General features: G+C 43.2%; 1 protein-coding gene across 4 annotated transcripts in view; it reads left to right on the top strand.

The window, feature by feature from the left end:
• Positions 1–20,310, top strand: part of LOC149439170 (uncharacterized) — a 37,559-nt gene extending 17,249 nt beyond the window's left edge. For 2 of the 4 annotated variants that reach the window (XM_089659355.1, XM_089659356.1), the window contains exon 7: positions 1,011–1,144. In XM_089659355.1, the coding sequence (XP_089515481.1) occupies positions 1,011–1,084 (74 nt within the window). In that variant the 3' untranslated portion in view covers positions 1,085–1,144. Of the gene's footprint in view, positions 1–1,010; positions 1,145–12,322; positions 12,366–16,784 lie in introns of those variants that run through there. The other 2 variants (XM_089659357.1, XM_089659358.1) reach the window with 2 other exon arrangements.
• The last annotated feature ends 206 nt before the right edge of the window (positions 20,311–20,516 follow it).

The following is a 20,516-nucleotide window of genomic DNA, read 5'->3' as shown; positions in this document are numbered from 1 at the left end:
TCTGCATACAATGTCAAGCAGCCCACAGCCTCTCTGGGATCCCACCTGGACCCCATGCCATGTGTGTCCCTTTTTCCGGGGGGTGGTGCTGCCCCCCTGAAAAATGCCGCCCTAGGCAAATGCCGTGTTTGCCTTGTGGTATATACTCCCCTGACCAGGGGCGGACTGACCATTTGGAAACTCGGGCACTGCCCGAGGGCCCGGGGTCAGTAGGGGGCCCATGAGATTCCCCTGGTACCTTTTTCATAGGCTTTTTTGAGTTTGGGCAAGGACACAGGGGCCCCATGATCCCCTATTGCCCGGGGGCCCCATGAGTTGTCAGTCCGCCCCTGCCCCTGACCATGGGGGGCTCTGTGGTATCATAAAACTCCTTTCACACTGCTGTGACCCCAAAGTCATGCAACTTGCTTACTATTTCCTTTGCGACTTGCCTGAGACTTTCTTGTGACTTTTGTGATTAAACATTGCAGTCTATGGCACTCAAATCGCACCAAAGTCACAGAATAGTAGTGCAGGAACCTTCTTTTTATTGTGGCTGTGACCATTGAAATTAATATGTTTTGACTTGTCATGGGACTTTATGGGGTTTATTTACTAAAGCTGGAGAGTCCAAAATCAGACTCCTTTCTGCATAGAAACCAATCAGCTTCTAACCTCAGCTTGTTCAATGAAGCTTTGGCAATGAAACCTGGAAGCTGATTGGTTTCTATGCAGAAGGGAGTCTGATTTTGGACTCTCCAGCTTTAGTAAATAAACCCCCTTGTGTCGCAGTGTGAGCCAGGGATTATAAAGGGCCCTGGGATCAGTGGGAAGGGCCCTGGCCATGTTGGGAAGGGCCCCAAGACCAGAGGAAAGGGCCCTGGCAGTCAGGAGGGCCCTTCATGGTTTCTTGCATCTGGACCCTGAAGTTTATAGTTATGTCTCTGTCCAGTGCTGTCATTTTTACCATTTCTTGGGGACTCCAATGATGTAATTTGTCTAAATTAGTTTGCGTCTGTCTCTCTCACCAGGGCAAGATGATGATGATGGTGTTGTTGTTGTTGAATACCGTCCCCACCCCTCACCACCTGAAACTTCATCTTAAAATAATTTGTACATATTTTACATAAGCTTGTTGAATAAATATCATACTTTCTTAAATCAATTTGCTGTAAAGGCCCATTTAGACTTGCAATGCGTGGAAGGGGGTGGGGGGCGTTAAAACCTCATGGAAGAGCTGTGTTTTCAGCAACCTCCAACTGCTCTTCTTTACCCACCTGATCTCTGGAAGGCTTTATCCCCTTCATGACCAGAACATTTTTTGATATTCGGCAATTGTTTTGCTTTTTTGCCTATTAAGGCTACTTTGCGTTATAAGCAAGAGCGCTTACACCTCTGTGGTATATTAATGTGCTTTTACTGAACAAAAACTTTGTACATACAAACAATTACAATGAAAGGAATACAATACAAGTCTGCCAGATATACCTATAACAAGCAAAATGCCACCTACAGTCAGGTCCATAAATACTGGGACATGGACACAATTCTAACATTTTTGGCTCTATACACCACCACAATGGATTTGAAATGAAACGAACAAGATGTGCTTTAGCTGCAGACTGTCAGCTTTAATTTGAGGGTATTTACATCCAAATCAGGTGAACGGTGTAGGAATTACAACAGTTTGCCTATGTGCCTCCCACTTGTTAAGGGACCAAAAGTAATGGGACAGAATAATAATCATAAATCAAACTTTCACTTTTTAATACTTGGTTGCAAATCCTTTGCAGTCAATTACAGCCTGAAGTCTGGAACGCATAGACATCACCAGACGCTGGGTTTCATCCCTGGTGATGCTCTGCCAGGCCTCTACTGCAACTGTCTTCAGTTCCTGCTTGTTCTTGGGGCATTTTCCCTTCAGTTTTGTCTTCAGCAAGTGAAATGCTCAATCGGATTCAGGTCAGGTGATTGACTTGGCCGTTGCAGAACATTCCACTTCTTTCCCTTAAAAAACTCTTTGGTTGCTTTTGCAGTCTGCTTTGGGTCATTGTCCATCTGCACTGTGAAGCGTCCAATGAGTTGTGAAGCATTTGGCTGAATATGAGCAGATAATATTCCCGAAACACTTCACAATTCATTCGGCTGCTTTTGTCAGCAGTCACATCATCAATAAATACAAGAGAAGCAGTTCCATTGGCAGCCATACATGCCCACGCCATGACACTACCACCACCATGCTTCACTGATGAGGTGGTATGCTTAGGATCAGGAGCAGTTCCTTTCCTTCTCCATACTCTTCTCTTCCCATCACTCTGGTACAAGTTGATGTTGGTCTCATCTGTCCATAGGATGTTGTTCCAGAACTGTGAAGGCTTTTTTAGATGTCGTTTGGCAAACTCTAATCTGGCCTTCCTGTTTTTGAGGCTCACCAATGGTTTCCATCTTGTGGTGAACCCTCTGTATTCACTCTGGTGAAGTCTTCTCTTGATTGGTGACTTTGACACACATACACCTACCTCCTGGAGAATGTTCTTGATCTGGCCAACTGTTGTGAAGGGTGTTTTCTTCACCAGGGAAAGAATTCTTCGGTCATCCACCACAGTTGTTTTCCGTGGTCTTCCGGGTCTTTTGGTGTTGCTAAGCTCACCGGTGCGTTCCTTCATTTTAAGAATGTTCCAAACAGTTGTTTTGGCCACGCCTAATGTTTTTGCTATCTCTCTGATGGGTTTGTTTTGTTTTTTCAGCCTAATGATGGCTTCACTGATAGTGACAGCTCTTTGGATCTCATCTTGAGAGTTGACAGCAACAGATTTCAAAAGCAAATAGCACACTTGAAATGAACTCTGGACCTTTTATCTGCTCATTGTAATTGGGATAATAAAGGAATAACACACACCTGGCCATGGAACAGCTGAAAAGCCAATTGTCCCATTACTTTTGGTCCCTTAACAAGTGGGAGGCACATATGCAAACATTGTAATTCCTACACCGTTCACCTGATTTGGATGTAAATACCCTCAAATTAAAGCTGACAGTCTGCAGTTAAAGCACATCTTGTTTGTTTCATTTCAAATCCATTGTGGTGGTGCATAGAGCCAAACATGTTAGAATTGTGTCCATGTCCCAATATTTATGGACCTGACTATATTCTTCTTATGCAAGTCTGAGAAAAAAAATCATAAAACAGATATGTATTTATATCAAACACAACACATTCCGCCCTTGATCTTCTCTTAGACTCCCCATAGAAAATCACTTAATTACTAACAAAACTCACACTAAGCATTAATTTGCCTTGGATGCAATTCCCTCCCATATTTCTGCCACTGAAAAGTTGTTTCAGTCTTTAGCAAAAAATTAATTAGAAAGTCCATTCAAAGGTTCTTTAGAAACAAGTCCAGGCTTGTAGCACATTGAAGGCCTTGCTCTCCACAGCTCTTGCATGAACTCTTCCATCATAAAGCCACTGTTCCCTGGTCTTCCTATGGATCAAATCGAAGACAGCCTGTTGAGAGGGAAACAAAGTGGATTATCTGTGCCTTCCAATAATACTTGAATAGTAGACCCCTGGCTCTTCAGCTACAATCTCTCCTTTAACTGGCTTGCCTCGATCTCTGACCAACACTTTGCTACTTGCCTGCATTAATTTCTGACCTTCCCAAAGAACATTGATAGGAAGCAGAGGAAATATAATGATACTTCCCAGGGGATCATTTCTGTTTATTTTGGAAGGTTTGATTTTATAGGGCCTGACTATCCACTAACCAGTCAGAGTCCCAGCCACTGTCCTGAAGCTGTCAATGCAAATATAACTTGATTCCCTCTCATTCCTAGATAGACTTCACCTTCAGATAAATCAAGTTGGTTTCTAAGTCATAGGAAGCAGTAATCTGGTACCTATTAAGCCCTGTTCTTTCAGATACCTTATCTAAATACTGAATTCTGCACTCCAGCTGTGGAATCTGTGCCCCAGCCCCCACCATCCTCTCATATGGTGTGCTTTTGGCTATTGGCCTAGAATTTAACATCTTGACTGCCTGTGTGAGGACCCCACCCTCTTAGTGTACAGGTGAAACTCAAAAAATGTAGAATATGGTGCAAACGTTCATTGATTTCAGTGCAGCAACTTAAAAGGTGAAACTAATATATGAGATAGACTCATTACATGCAAAGCAAGATAGTTCAAGCCGTGATTTGTCATCATTGTGATGATTATGGCTTACAACTCATGAAAACCCCAAATCCACAATCTCAGAAAATGAGAATATTGTGAAAAGGTGGAATATTCTCGGCTCAAAGTGTCCCACTCTAATCAGCTCATTCAGCCATAACACCTGCAAAGGGTTCCTGAGCCTATAAATGGTCTCTCAGTCTGGTTCAGTAGGAATCACAATCATGGGAAAGACTGCTGACCTGACACCATCATTGACACCCTCCACAAGGAGCCTCAAAAGGTAATTGCAAAAGACGTTGGATGTTCCCAAAGTGCTGTATCAAAGCACATTAATAGAAAGTTGTGTGGAAGGGAAAAGTGTGGAAGAAAAAGGTGCACAAGCAGCAGGGATGACCGCAGCCTGGAGAGGATTGTCAGGAAAAGGCCATTCAAAAGCGTGGGGGACTTTCACAAGGAGTGGACTGAGGCTGGAGTCAGTGCATCAAGAGCCACCACACACAGACGGATCCTGGACTGGAATGATAACTTTCACTCACCTATATTATAAATTTAGAGAAAGCCTCCAAAAGTATTTTATTCTCAACTTATTCTACCCAGACTGAGCATCAGTGTGCAAATCCTCAGACGCCCAATAAGTTATGCTATGCAAAACCATTGTGTAGCATCTCACCTCAGGAGTTACATACATACAGATTATACAGAATATACAGGTTTTAAAATGATTATCAAGTATAAATATCTCTCTCTGCTTTTAAGACAAAAATCAATTGATAAATGATCATGAAAATGAGAAAGAGAAAAAAAAATGAAAGAAAATAGAAAAAAAGCATGGTCATAATGTAAAGTCCATTGCTTGATGACAATTGAAAGAGTCCATTATTCTTAAAGTCTTCGTAATTCATTTTATAGAGGCGTCCATCCAAAATAACATATTTGCTTGTCAGTCAATATAGGGCGGCCTTCTGTCATTCACTTGCAAACTAATATTTCTGGTCACACAGATTCACGTCTTCAAGGTCTGAAAGACAGGAAATTCTCAAAGGTTTGTTAGCCACAAGGGTGGACTGACTATTGGGGAACTCGGGCACTGCCTGAGGGCCCGGGGTCAGTAGGGGGCCCCATGATATGTCCCTGGTACCTTTCATTGGACTTTTTTTGGGTGTGGTTTGAGTGTGGGCGAGGACACAGGAGCCCCATCATACCCTATTGCCCGGGGGCCCCATGAGTTTTCAGAAAGGTTGCCATTGACATGATAATGTCAAGGGAGGGAGACTGCTAGCACCTCCACCCATATGTGCGTGTGTGTGGTTCATACAGTGTTTGGGTTGGTGTTGTTTTTTTCATTTTTGTAATTTTTATTATCATATGAAAGTGGCGAAATACTGTAGGTTTAATACACTACAAAAACAATTTGGAATTTATTTCCCACCTGACTTTTAAAAAAAACTAAATCATGAAGGCTTATCCTTGGAAACACAAAAATATCCTCCGTAATGTCCCAAATACTGAGGCCAAATCTCTGAGAGTAGTAGTTGAATATTAATGCATGCCAAAGAACTTTAATTGGAAAAACTCATACCACACGTCCAACTGTCTATGGACTATCCAAAAAATGGTTGTTCATCCCAGTGTAGTATCTTTACGTAAATGAAGACACCTCCATTTTCAGCTCTTTCAGTTGTTCCATAAACTGAAGTCTTTCTTGCTTTAGCTGACTATTCTCAGATTGTAATTTTGTTATTTTGGTTTTAAAAGAGACTTGGCTTTGGCTACTGTGGCCTCCATGCCTGGGAGAATTGCCCCACCTCGCAGAGTAAACTTTGCATCTTGGTGCAGTTTTGGGGTATCGAGAGTTTCTTTGCTTACTACTATTACCATCAAAACAATGTGCCCCAACTTTTTTCAAGCAAAACATCTCAGAACTGGCTTCCCTGAATAAGCCCTTCTCTGAGCACATGACGACTGAGACACATTACAATGGCTGTACATTGAAAGTGTGGACATATCACACTCTCATTGTCTGAGGAACATTCACCCACAACAGACTCATTGGATGTGCTCACTGCTACTACATTACTATTACGGTCAGACCCATTCTCTATTTCCAAGCCCGTGTCAGCTGCTACAAAACCATTGTCTAAACATCCATCATAGACCTTACTTGCAGCAACAACAATACTCTGCTTCTTTAGAGACGTTATCTCTGCTAAACATTGAGAATGGTCAACCTTTGCACACTCGGAGCATATTTCCCTTATAGCACACTGGGCATTCCCCAAACATTGACAAATTTCATCTCATTGCACAATTTTGTATTTTCATTCGCAATATGCTTACTGTCTGTGTTAAATACAGCAGCCTGCTGGGCAAGAAATGTCACATTTTCAACTTCAGCTTTTAAAAACTCCATCTCATCTTCCAATTTTTGCTTCTGCTGAAAAACAGATTGCTATGCTATCCAGCCAGCGGCAGAAATGAGTACACACGTTGCCTTGTGCTTATTTAGCTTTTTGCCAGAAATCTTTCCATCCACCCATTTATGTGCCTGCCACCACGGATCAGCAGATCCTTGTGTAGGTTAAAGAATAGCCACAGTGTCCTTTACTTGTGCAATCTTTTTCAAAATTCCCTCCATTATTGAGGAAAACAGAAGAATACTCACTCAGCACAAGGTCACCAAAGCAGGAGTAATGCCACCAAACACTGCTGCTTGTTGCAGAATACACTTTAATACCCAGATACAAAAAGAGAAAAAATACTCCTATACTCTCAACAAAAGAAACAATTATCCATAGAACAATTCAAAAACAAAACACCCATCTGTTAATAGGGAACAAGGTATACTCACCAACTGCTTGGGCTCCGAGGCTTATGATCTTCTCCAGGTCCTGGTCCTGGGATTCAGAATGTCCTTCTTGGGCCCTCACGGTCTTCTGTCACCTCACAGGATCATTGGATACTCACAGGATTCTTTTGGTCCACAGCACAGTCCTTTGTTCAGTTTTTCCAGTCTCCAGATAATAATTCTGGGGTTCAGTTTGTGAATCGGACCCCTTCAGTCACCACCAGACTATTGAGTCACAGCACAGCTTCTGGATCCACCTCACAGGACTGTTGTCACCACCAACGTTTGTTACTGAACCTGAAAATGCTCTTCTGGTCATTTGGACGGCACCAATCTGTTGTCTTATCAATTATGTGGAAGTCCACACAGAAACAGTTCATAAATTTGCATTTAATCAGTTTTTGCAAATCTACCAGCATTGGAAATGCAAGTCTGTCTGATCAGATTGGGAAAGATCTTAACCATTTCAATACCGGGCAATTTTACACCTTCCTGCCCAGGCCAGTTTTCAGGTTTCAGCGCTCTCACACTTTGAATGACAATTGCGCGGTCATACAACATTGTACCCAAACTAAAATTTTATCATTTTCTTCACACAACTAGAGCTTTCTTTTGGTGGTATTTAATCACCGCTGGGGTTTTTATTTTTTGCTAAATTAACAAAAAAAGACCAAAAATTTTGAAAAAAAACCACGTTTTTCTTTGTTTCTGTTATAAAAGTTTACAAATAAATAATTGTTCTTCATAAATTTAGGCCGAGATGTATTCTGCTACATGTCTTTGGTGAAATAACCCAAATTAGGATGTATTATTTAGTTTGTAGGAAATTTATAGAGTTCACAAACTATGGTATAGATCTGAATATTGATCAATCCTGAAGTACTGACAGCCAATCTAATTTCTTGAGGTCCAAGAATGTCAGAACAGTACAGATATCCCCCCAAATGTCAGAACAGTACAGATATCCCCCAAATGTCAGAACAGTACAGATATCCCCCAAATGTCAGGACAGGACAGATATCCCCCAAATGTCAGGACAGTACAGATATCCCCCAAATGTCAGAACAGTACAGATATCCCCCAAATGTCACAACAGTACAGATATCCCCCCAAATGTCAGGACGGTACAGATATCCCCCCAAATGTCAGGACGGTACAGATATCCCCCAAATGTCAGGACGGTACAGATATCCCCCCAAATGTCAGGACAGGACAGATATCCCCCAAATGTCAGGACAGGACAGATATCCCCCAAATGTCAGGACGGTACAGATATCCCCCAAATGTCAGAACAGTACAGATATCCCCCAAATGTCACAACAGTACAGATATCCCCCCAAATGTCAGGACGGTACAGATATCCCCCCAAATGTCAGGACGGTACAGATATCACCCAAATGTCAGGACGGTACAGATATCCCCCAAATGTCAGGACAGTACAGATATCCCCCAAATGTCAGGACGGTACAGATATCCCCCAAATGACCCCTTTTTGCAGAGTAGACAGTCCGATGTACTTCATAAGAGGAATGGCGAGTTTTTTTAAGTTGTATTTTTTTTGTCATAATTTTTCGGAAAATGAAAAAATTAAAAAAATTATTTTCACAATTTTTTTTTAACATACTGTCACCAGTGCAGTACAGTGTCATCATATAACTGGCATGGCGGTGATCGGGGACACTGACTGGTGACAGTATGAAAAAAAAATATATATATATATTTTTTAATTTTTTTATTATTTTTAATTTTTTATTACATTTTTTTATTTTTTTAAGATTTTTTTTTCATATTTTACTATGACCAAAGTAGTACAATGTTACCATAGTAACATTGTACTACTTTGGGGAAGTGATCAGTATTTTTTTTTTTTTTTTTACACAATTTGCTTATAGCAAAGAATTACTTTGCTATAAGCAAGCATTGACCTGAATGAAATCAAATCATTCAGGTTTTTTTGGGGTTTTTTTTGTGCTTAGCTGTGATTTGGCCACAGCTATTCACATGACATGTGCATGTGACCTGCTGTGACCATTCACAGCTAGGCACTAGTATACAATGGATGGCATGAATGAAGCCATCCATTGTATACAACTGTCATGTGACCTGCTGTGATTGGTCACAGCAGGTCACATAGTACCGGCAACAGGGGCCTGTACTCAGATCTGTCATCGGCCGTGTCCGAGGTACACGGCTGGTGACAGATCGCGCCGCTGCGTGGTTCTGCAAGCGTGAAAACTGCGAATGTGCGGGAGGACACCTGGAAATCCGAAGCATTTTTGCGGCCGCCAAACGGCTATAGGCCGGGCGGCTAATGGTTAAATATTCATGGTATACTTATTTATGGTGAAGAGAGCAGTTTTGCCATAAACGAGACAAGGAATATCTATTTACCTTTTTAATTAAAATCTATGCATACAGCTGTTTTAGGTCTAGACACATAAGACTCATAGGATCAAACATGCTCATAAAACCAACCAATAAGATTGCTCGACACTTTGGTCAATGGGAAAAGGTGTATATTAGGGAAGGGTTTTTTTACTTGAGGGCGGTCTGGAGAAGGACACAGGAAAAAGTGAGTCCTCTGAGGGTTTCTGATGGTTGCATGTATATTCTAAATACCCTGTCATCTGTCTTGTCTGTACCTCTGTTTTATGAACTGTCACTGAACTGATTAAACGCATCTCTCTGGAAAAGAACTGTTGGACTAGTTGCTGCGGGAAAAGTACATGTATAAATATACACTCATCCATCCTCCATATTAATAAAAGACAACAGCAAGGTTTAAATCTGAGATAGGAAAGAGCTATTTAATTAGGGTAATTAACGTTCCTTTAAATACACTGAGGAATCTTCTGCATGCTCACTGGGGCCCAGTTTGTGCTACAATGATCCAGACCTTTTAAGTTGGAAGAGATGAAGGTGGCAGTCCCTCAAAGGATTAATGCAAGGGAAAAAAAAGGAAGAACAAGTACTATCCCTCTAAGGGGCACTTGACTAGGGTGATGTCCCTGAGCAGCTTGCAAATTTTAGGCAGAAAGGTGTCAGAAGTTGGCAGAAGCACTTGCTGGCAAAGGGCAACTCCTCTCTGGGCTGCAGTAACTACGGCAATGGTGGTAGATGTTCCTTTAAGAGGGTAGGGCAATGGAAAAATGATGTGGCTTGGCCTGCAGAAGGCATGCATTTTGGTCAGCTCTGATGATTAGACTGTGCTGCAAATGTGTTCAATAGTAGCGGCCAGGGTGTCAAGGTCCTACCTTTTCCCAGAGGTTATGTTTCTCCATGTGCTGGCATCCATGTTGGATTTCTGCAGAGCATGGTGGGAATATTTTATGCCTTCTGGTCTCTGAGGTCCATCCCCCAGAGGGGTGTGGCTGATTACATATAAGCCTGTGGTCTGCACATTCCCTTTGCACTTGTGTCTTGTGTCTTTGTGTTGCTATAACTCTGTTCTGACTCTCGTGTCTCTCCTGGAATCTGACTCGGCTTGTGACTTGACCATTCTTTGTGTTCTCCTTTGATCTGACCCTCCGTTGCTGAACTCAGCCCGTGACCCGTGATTCTCGTCTGCGGTCCTGTACCGTTTTGTCCCGTTGTTGTCGACCCGGCCTGCCCGACTACTCTATTGTCTTTTCCACCAGCTACATGCCATTGGCGGCGGCCATTACCGCAACTGAGGTGTCTCGGGGGCCGCGACCTGGTTCCTGGCTGCAGCAAGTCCATCCCCACCATCAGGGGCCCTGGTGAAGGGCAGCCTGGGACTTAGACTCCGCGCCCTGGGGACTTCGGTCTGTGGGTGGTGGTTGTCACCAGCCAGTGCGTTACATTGTTATTAGGCCGGCCTGTCCGTTCCTCAGCTCCTGCCCTGACACAGGGGAACTAGGCCACAACACGTGTTAACTACATGCAAGGTCCGCAACTGTGTGGGAAGTAACTTCTGGTAAAAAGTAGTCCTCTGGTACACTGCTCCCCAACAAAGTCCTGCAATTCAGCATACAGGGTCCATGGGGCTGCCCTGCAGAGCGTGAGTCTAGGAAAGTGGCCGATTTCACAGGAATTTCAGTTTTCACGTTTGGCTGGTGTATGGGACTCTCTCACCTGATCGTTGGCATCACTCAGGTCCCAACGATTTCTCCCTCTATGTAGATGGGGGCACCCACAGGTTTTCTGGTCCCAACTGCAGCAGTCCATCCGGACAGAGTACCCCGGGTTACTTGCTGGCAGACTGTCTCGCTGGACAGGGTGGCAAGGCTGGTGGTCAGTGATTCCTCCTTGGCTCTCTAGCTCTGTGGACTGGTCCAGTTCTCTGGCAGTTGGCACAGACTCTCCTTACTCCTGCTCTCCAGCTCTTCCTCCACTCACTTTCTGTCCAGTATCCATATAAATGGACATATAAATGCCCCCGCCCACACGCCGGCACTTCTGGTAAAAAGTAGTCCTTTGGTACACTGCTCCCCAACAAAGTCCTGCAATTCAGCATACAGGGTCCATGGGGCTGCCCAGCAGAGTGTGAATGCCACTGAATTGCAGGACACCGCCATCTTGTTCCTCTCTTAACATCCTGTAACTTGCATTATAGCAGGGTATTACACTTATGTTCCAACCATTGCCAAACAGCGCAATGTCTCTGTCTTTGCTTCCATCACCACATACAATACTTATGTTCTATCCACTGCCAAGAAGTCCAATGACCCTGACACGGTTCCTTGTCACCACTTTCTATGTGTATGTTCCATCCAGTTGCCAGCAGCACAATGCCCCTGTCCCTGCTCCCTGTCGCCACTTACAATACTTGTGTTCTGGCCACTGCCTAGCAGCCAGATGTCTCTGTCAATACTCCCCATCACCATTTTTTTACATGTGTACCATCTACTGCCCAGCAGCCCATTGTCCTCCACTACTACCTGTCACCACGTCCTTTAGATACCTACCGTCTACTGCACAAGCCACCTGACGGCTTCTAGAAGACCCTCCCCCCCCCTACATTGAGGTTTCTGCCTCCACTCCTCTGACCAGGCTATAACAAGGGTGCCTCATAGCCAGATTATCCAAATGATTATTTATTCAACATAACATAAGATCCAGAAGGAGTGGATGATACCATTACTTGGGTTGTTCTGGTTGCCGCAGATTGATGGAGTTGGCAGGTCTGGTAAAGACATTCGCCTAATGGTGTTGAGGAAAAACATAAAAAATTGTCATGGGATTCAACTTTCTAAAAATTAGCAGGAAACCAAAATATTGGTTTTGGGTGGAGAGACCCTATTAAAGATGTATACCATAACAGGAATGATCATTAATAGTTTTGCTGTTTCTGCTTACAGGTCACCTCCAGGACATTTAGGTATTCACTCATTATGAACACGGGTAAATATAATATAATTATTTTACATGAACTTATTGAAAGGACAGTATACGGGTACATCTTCCCTGGCTTCTTCTACATATTATATTCTACTGTTGTGCATACACTAAAAGAAAGCATTATCCGTACAAGTCAGCAGCGACAATAGCTATCCATAGCGTGTCTTATGGTTTTCTATAGGGTCTGGCGTATATGGTGGGCATCAGGGCCATATATTGTATATAGTGTTCACCACCCCGTCTGCCCTAATTGGGGGAAAAAGTTATCTACTTGATATGCAGAGATTGTAGAGTTATAGATTGCTGTGAACTACAGTGAGTCTGGTGACTTACCTCAGTAGCCCATTTATGCTTCATTTCTGCTTTTGGTATTACCAAGAAGTATACAGAGCCGATCTGGCAAATTAGAAATTCAATAAATCCAATGAATGGGCATCCTTTGGTGCACAGGACAAATGGGAATGGAGTTGTACAGTGCACTGCAGACTGGTCACTGAGGTGGTTATAATTACAATGGTGATTGGACATTGAGACAATAATCATACATTGGTGATTGGACATTGAGGCGGTAATACATACATTGGTGATTGTACATTGAGGCGGTAATACATACAATGGTGATTGGACATTGAGGCGGTAATACATACATTGGTGATTGACATTGAGACAATAATCATACATTGGTGATTGGACATTGAGGCGGTAATACATACATTGGTGATTGGACATTGAGGCGGTAATACATACAATGGTGATTGTACATTGAGGCGGTAATACATACAATGGTGATTGTACATTGAGGCGGTAATACATACAATGGTGATTGTACATTGAGGCGGTAATACATACAATGGTGATTGACATTGAGGCGGTAATACATACATTGGTGATTGTACGTTGAGGTGGCAATACATACATTGGTCATTGGACATTGAGGTGGTAATACATACATTGGTGATTGTACATTGAGATGATAATACATACATTGGTGATTGGACATGGAGGCAGTAATACATACATTGGTGATTGGACATTGAGGTGGTATTACATACATTGGTGATTGTACACTGAGGCGGTAATTCATACATTGGTGATTGGCCATTGAGATGATAATACATACATTGGTGATTGGACATTGAGGTGGTAATATATACAATGGTGATTGGACATTGAGGTGGTAATACATACCTTGGTGATTGTACACTGAGGCGGTAATTCATACATTGGTGATTGGCCATTGAGATGATAATACATACATTGGTGGTTGGACAATGAGAAGATAATACATACAATGATGATTGGACATTGAGGTGGTAATACATACATTGGTGATTGGACATTGAGATGATAATATATACATTGGTGATTGGACATTGGATACTGGTCTAGGGTTGACAGTCATCAGGAATTTCAAGGCAATCCAGCAAAATCTTTCCTATAACACTGTAAAAATAATATCAGTCCATTAAGGTCTGGCAATTTTCCCAGCCACCTGTCAAAAAGTTGCAACAGGAGCCATGAGCTTGTTTTCATTTTTCTTTGCCTGCTATTCACATTCATAAGAAGTGAGTCTGCTTATCATACAGCCCTCCACTCACAAATGTTCTAAAGTCCTCCTGCCCCCCCAAGTCACTGTCACTGCTGTTATTGGACAAGTACTTCATATTTACCCTGATTGCCTTACACCTTTTGAAAGAACACAGAAGATCTCAGCTGTGAGCTCCTCTGGGTTCATGCCTAATGAAGCACTAGATGCTGGAGGAGAAGGATATCAGGTCATATATACACTGTATTGCCAAAAGTATTGGCCCCCTCTCCAAATTATTGGATTCAGATGCTCCAATCATCTCCGAGGCTACAGGTATATAAAATCAAGCCCCTAGACATGCAGACTGCAGTCAAACGTGGGTTTTGAATTGTTTTTCTCACAATCCTGCGAGCTGTTCTGTCTGATATTTTTCTTGGTCTTCCAGATCTTGCTTTAACTTCCACTGTTCATGATGACTGCCATTTCTTAATTACATTCTGAACAGAGGATATTGACATCTGAAAACGCTTTGCTATCTTCTTATAGCCTTCTCCAGCTTTGTGAGCGTCAACTATTTTCAGTTTCAGTTTTCTAGACAACTGCTTAGAAGAACCCATGGTGCTGATTGTTGGGGCAAGGTCAGATGAGTCTGGGCATTTAAAACCTTTGAGATTGACATCACCTGGTCTTCCCAGACAATGATTGAGAACAATCCATGACACTGGCAGGTCTCAGCTTGGCAAAGGGGGCAGTGCATGCTATAAATTCTGCAGGGTGCCCAAACTTTTGCAGACGCCATTTTTTTGTTTTCTGTTATTTTGAAAGTGTAAATGATGGAAATAAAATCTAACTTTTGTTAAAATATTATAAGAATGTCTAATCTGTAACTTGATGCCTTTTGGAGATTTTTCCAACTTTCCTTGGCTTCTTTATGCACATTAATACAAATTTTTAGCTGGGGTGCCCAAACGTTCGATCCCCACTGTATAACAAAGTGGAAGCAACTGGGAACAACAGCAACTCAGCCACCAAGTGGTAGGCCACGTCACATGACAGGGTGGGGTCAGCGCATGCTGAAGTGCACAGTGCGCAGAAGTCACCAACTGTCTGCAGAGTCAATAGCTAAAGACCTCCAAACTTGGTGTGGCCTTCAGATGAGCCCAACAACAGTGTGTAGAGAGCTTCATGGAATGGGTTTCCATGGCCGAGCAGCTGCATCCAAGCCTTCCATCACTAAGTGCAATGCAAAGCGTCGGATGCCGTGGTGTAAAGCACGCCGCCACTGGACTCTAGAGTAGTAGAAATGTGTTCTCTGGAATGACCAATCACGCTTCTCTGTCTGGCAATCCGATGGACATGTCTGGGTTTGGTGGTTGCCAGGAAAACGGTCCTTGCCTGACTGCATTGTGTAAAGTTTGGTGGAGGAAGGATTATGGTGTGGGGTTGTTTTTCAGGGGTTGGGCTTGGCCCCTTAGTTACAGTGAAGGGAACTCTTAAGGCATCAGCATACCAAGACATTTTGGATGATTTCATGCTCCCAACTTTGTGGGAAGAGTTTGGGGATGGCCCCTTCCTGCTCCAACATGACTGCACACCAGTGCACAAAGCAAGGTCCATAAAGACATGGAGGAGCCAGTTTGGGGTGGAGGAACTTGACTGTCCTGCACAGAGTCCTGACCTCAACCCCATAGAACACCTTTGGGATGAATTAGAGCGGAGACTGCGAGCCAGGCCTCCTCCCCCGACATCAGTGCCTGACCTCCCAAATGTGATTCTGGAAGAATGGTCCAACCTTCCCATAGACACCCTCCTAAACCTTGTGGACGGCCTTCCCAGAAGAGTTGAAGCTGTTATAGCTGCAAAGGGCGGGGCCAACTCAATATTGAACCCTACGGACTAAGACTGGGGGGCCATTAAAGGTCATGTGTGTGGAAAGGGCGAGGCCAACTCAACATTGAACCCTACGGACTAAGACTGGGGGGCCATTAAAGGTCATGTGCGTGGAAAGGGCGGGGCCAACTCAATATTGAACCCTACGGACAAAGACTGGGAGGCCATTAAAGGTCATGTATGTGGAAAGGGCGAGGCCAACTCAACATTGAACCCTACCGACTGAGACTGGGAGGCCATTAAAGGTCATGTGCGTGGAAAGGGCGAGGCCAACTCAATATTGAACCCTACGGACAAAGACTGGGAGGCCATTAAAGGTCATGTGTGTGGAAAGGCAGGTGGCCCAATACATTTGGCAATATAATGTAGTATTCATCTGCCTCTTCTATCTAGAGGTAGAATGATGTCTGCTTCATAAGCAAAGAGTTTATTGGTGCCTGCCGAAACTAAAATGAAAATGACTATTTGACGTATGACAAATGTTTTTGCATGGAGTCTTGTGACTCCTCTCAGCAGCCTTTTCAATGCTTCAGCTTACCTTCCAACTTGTACGAGTCTAGCTAGGCAAGACAGAAACAAAATAAAACTGGCAAACATATTTTCAAAGTGGAGCAGGACAGATTGGGTTGGAGTTGTACAGGAAGATCATTATTCTGCAGGATTCTCCATAGAAAAAGTGGAGAGGAGATTATGCCATGTCTGTTCAGCTGAATTCCCATCTCCACCCTTGTGACCCATCCATAGAGGGTTTGACTCATTCTCTGTGTTTGATTTTCCATCAACTTCCCATTACAGAGAATGTAACCGGTGGGGGGAGACTACCTTGTATGGCTTGCAGTGGTTCAGGGGTGCAAGAGCCACAAACTCTGATAGGAATACCCACCCTTTTTTGAAATGTCAGTTGTATGTGTACTTAGCCTGTGAATGCGCTCACCACTCTTGATTGCATATACAGTTATAATAATCACTTGGTCTTGTTTTATCATATTTTCTCTTTCTTTTAGATCCCAGTGGAAGACAATGAACAAAGCTGCCCTCTCTGAAATAGCCATGGCGTAAAGGCTGTGGGAATGAATACTCGGGAGTGTACTTATGAAAAAACATTGCATAGCTATTCGTTCAATGTAACTGCATGTGCCTTCGTTCTGTGCACATCAGATATTGGGGCAAGTCGAAAGTTCTGAGCTATTTTCACTTCTAGTCGAATGTTCTTCAAATATTATGGACAGTAGTTAAGAAAGGTTCATTTATAACAGACATGGAGTGAATTGGGAAAATACTACACTAATGCCACTGGATGGAGTTGAGGATCAAAGGAAATAAATACATCTTAGAAGGAAGAAATAAAATGTAACAATTTTATCAATCAATTAGCAAATAAATGTAACCATTGATCAGGGGCGGACTGACCATTTGGAAACTCGGGCACTGCCCAAGGGCCCGGGGTCAGTAGGGGGCCTCATGAGATACCCCTGGTACCTTTTTCATAGGCTTTTTTCAGTTTGGGCAAGGACACAGGGGCCCCATGATCCCCTATTGCCCGGGGGCCCCATGAGTTGTCAGTCCGCCCCCTGCCATTGATGCTACTGAATTCTGATTTCTTTGCTAATTCCTTCCAGCATTCTCTAGAATTGTTACATTGTACCTCTTCTTACTGAGATGTATTTATTTCCTTTGATCCTCAACTCCATCTAGTTCCTGATCCATCTTATAAAATTTTATGTTCCTGATCTATCTAGTGGCCATAAAGCAGTATTTTCCCAATTTACAATGTTCATTATGAATGACTCTATCACTACTGATCATAATATTTAAAGAATATTTGATTACTGTCCATGCTATTGCCCCTATTACTAGCAGAACAATTTATTCCTATCTTTACCCATAAGATTTTAAAAATCATTCGATCGGAAGAGAAAATAGCCTAAGAACATTTGATTTTCCCCATTCTTGCAACAGCTGGTGTGTTGCTATGGCTGATGGTAATTTTTTTTTCATAGCCCAAATATACACTGCTCAAAAAATTAAAAGGAACACTTTGAAAAGCCATCAGTGGGGAAGAATCTCTTGCTGGATCTCTAAACTGACATGGACGGGGGATGGGTGAGGAACGTAAGGACGCCCCATCGTTTGATGGAAATGAAAATGACCGACCTACAGAGGACTGAATTCAAAGACATCCCGAAAATCAAAGTGACAAAATTAGGCAGCAGGCGAGTCCAATTTCATTGCAGCAACTCAGAATGGTCCTCAGTAGTCTGTGTGGCCCCCACGTGCTTGTATGCATGCCTGACAATGTCGGGGGAGGCTCCTAATAAGATGATGGATGGTGTCCTGGGGGATTTCCTTCCAGATCTGAACCAGGACATCACTAAGCTCCTGGACAACATGAGGTGCAACCTGCCGCTGTTGGATGGACCGAACCATGACATCCCAGAGGTGTTCTATTGGATTTAGGTCAGGGGAGTGTGGGGGGCATTCAATGGTATCAATTCCTTCATCCTCCAAGAACTGCCTGCATACTCTCCCCACATGAGGTCGGGCATTGTCGTGCACCAGGAGGAACCCAGGACCCACTGCACCAGGAGGAACCCAGGACCCCCTGCACCAGGAGGAACCCAGGACCCCCTGCACCAGGAGGAACCCAGGACCCACTGCACCAGCGTAGGGTCTGACAATGGGTCCAAGGATTTCATCCTGATACCTAATGGCAGTCAGAGTGCCATTGTCTAGCCTATAGAGGTCTGTGCGTCCCTCCATGGATATGCCTCCCCAGACCATCACCACCAAAACTATCATGCTGAACGATGTTACAGGCAGCATAATGTTCTCCACGGCTTCTCCAGACTGTTTCACGCTTGTTACATGCTCAGGGGGAACCTGCTGTCATCTGTGAAAAGCACAGGGTGCCAGTGGTGGACCTGCCAATTCTGGTGTACAATGGCAAATGCTAAGAGGACGTCAGGTCCTCAGGCCACCCTCATGAAGTCTGTTTCTGATTGTTTGGTCAGAGACATTCACACCAGTGGCCTGCTGGAGGTAATTTTGAGGGCTCTGGCAATGCTCATCCTGTCCCTCATTGTCACAAAGAAGCAGATACTAGTCCTGCTGATGGGTTTAGGACCTTCTACGGCCCTGTCCATCTCTCCTAGAGTAACTGCCTGTCTCCTGGAATCTCCTCCATGCTCTTGTCTCCTGGAATCTCCTCCATGCTCTTGTCTCCTGGAATCTCCTCCATGCTCTTGAGACTGTGCTGGGAGACACAGCAAACCTTCTGGCAATGGCACATATTGATGTGCCATCCTGGAGGAGTCGGACTGCCTGTGCAACCTCTGTAGGGTCCAGGTATGGCCTCATGCTACCAGTAGTGACACTGACCCTAGCCAAATGCAAAATGAGTGAAAAACAGTCAGAAAAGATGAGTAGGGAAAAAAATGTCAGTGGCCTCCACTGGTAAAACCAATCCTATCTTGGGGGTCTTCTCATTGTTGCCCATCTAATGCACCTGTTGTTAATTTCATTAACATCAAAGCCGCTGAAACTGATTAACAATCCCCTCTGCTACTTACCTGACCAGATCCACATCCCAGGAGTTTCACTGACTTGATGCTAGATTCTGATTACAAAGTGTTTCTTTAATTTTTTTGAGCGGTGTAGAATTAAGGCTATGTGTTGTTTTAGAAGCTAGGCCTCTTTTATTGCTATCCAAATGATCTCGATGGACTAGTTTGTGAATTTAGTACTGAAAGCTCCTTACAGGAAATTATGTACAAGAAGGTGGTTGGGGGGACCTTGAACAACCTTGAACACTGTGGTGAGAGACAAAGGAACAGTTCTCTGAAGACAAAGGAGGACAGAGTGGTCCTGGAGACTTGGCTGGTTAGTTCATACAGAACGGATGTACATGCAGTTTTGCTGGACAAATATTATTGTAAACCTCTCAGTGTTTTATGAAATGCAAGTCAGTGTTACAAAACCGTCTACTTTGCCTTGTAGGAGCAGTGTTCAAGCAATAGTCAATTTTTTTTCAGTATTTGGGATATTCTAATTCCCTCAGTTAAATGGGGGAAATTGATGACTGTGACAAGGGAACACTGGAAATGTTGGTACTCCCAGATCAAAAAAAATGTGAAATGTGTAATATAAACGTGGGAGTATTGCTCTGCATAGGAAATATTATAGCTGAAATTCAGGCAGATATAAAATACATACATTAAGCTTTCCATTCATTAACTGTATGTTTTTTGTTTTTTTTTGTTTACAAACGATTTTATTGTACATGAGTAGACAGTAAAACAACAGCACATTATGAAAATAATATTGTCAACAAAAATAAGGCATATTTGAAATGTACAATACATAAAAGTATATTAACATAAAAAAGAAGATAGAGGAAAAAAGGAAGGTACTGTATGAGTGCATGAGATACATAAGTGATAAAATAGATTGAGTGATACATCTATCAACAATACATGTCAGCCAACCTTTACCGGGGATGTTGTCAATCATGCAATAAATGTCTACAATCTTTCCATGACTCCCATTTTTTATCGTATAAGTGCATCTTATCCAGTAGGGTATAATGAATACGTTCCATAAGCATTACAGCGTCAATTCTGTGTAAAACGGAGTCCAAGGGTACAACATTGGACCTCCAATGCAGGGCAATGGACCATAAAGTGGCAATACATAATGTATGTATCAATCTCATAGTGGCATCAGAGACCCCTGGGATA

The sequence above is a fragment of the Staurois parvus genome, unplaced genomic scaffold (assembly GCF_062004578.1).
Source record: "Staurois parvus isolate SC_StPar_1 unplaced genomic scaffold, SC_StPar_1.0 ptg001150l, whole genome shotgun sequence".
NCBI classification, from domain to species: Eukaryota; Metazoa; Chordata; class Amphibia; order Anura; family Ranidae; genus Staurois; species Staurois parvus.
This window is presented reverse-complemented; position numbering and strand designations above follow the sequence as displayed.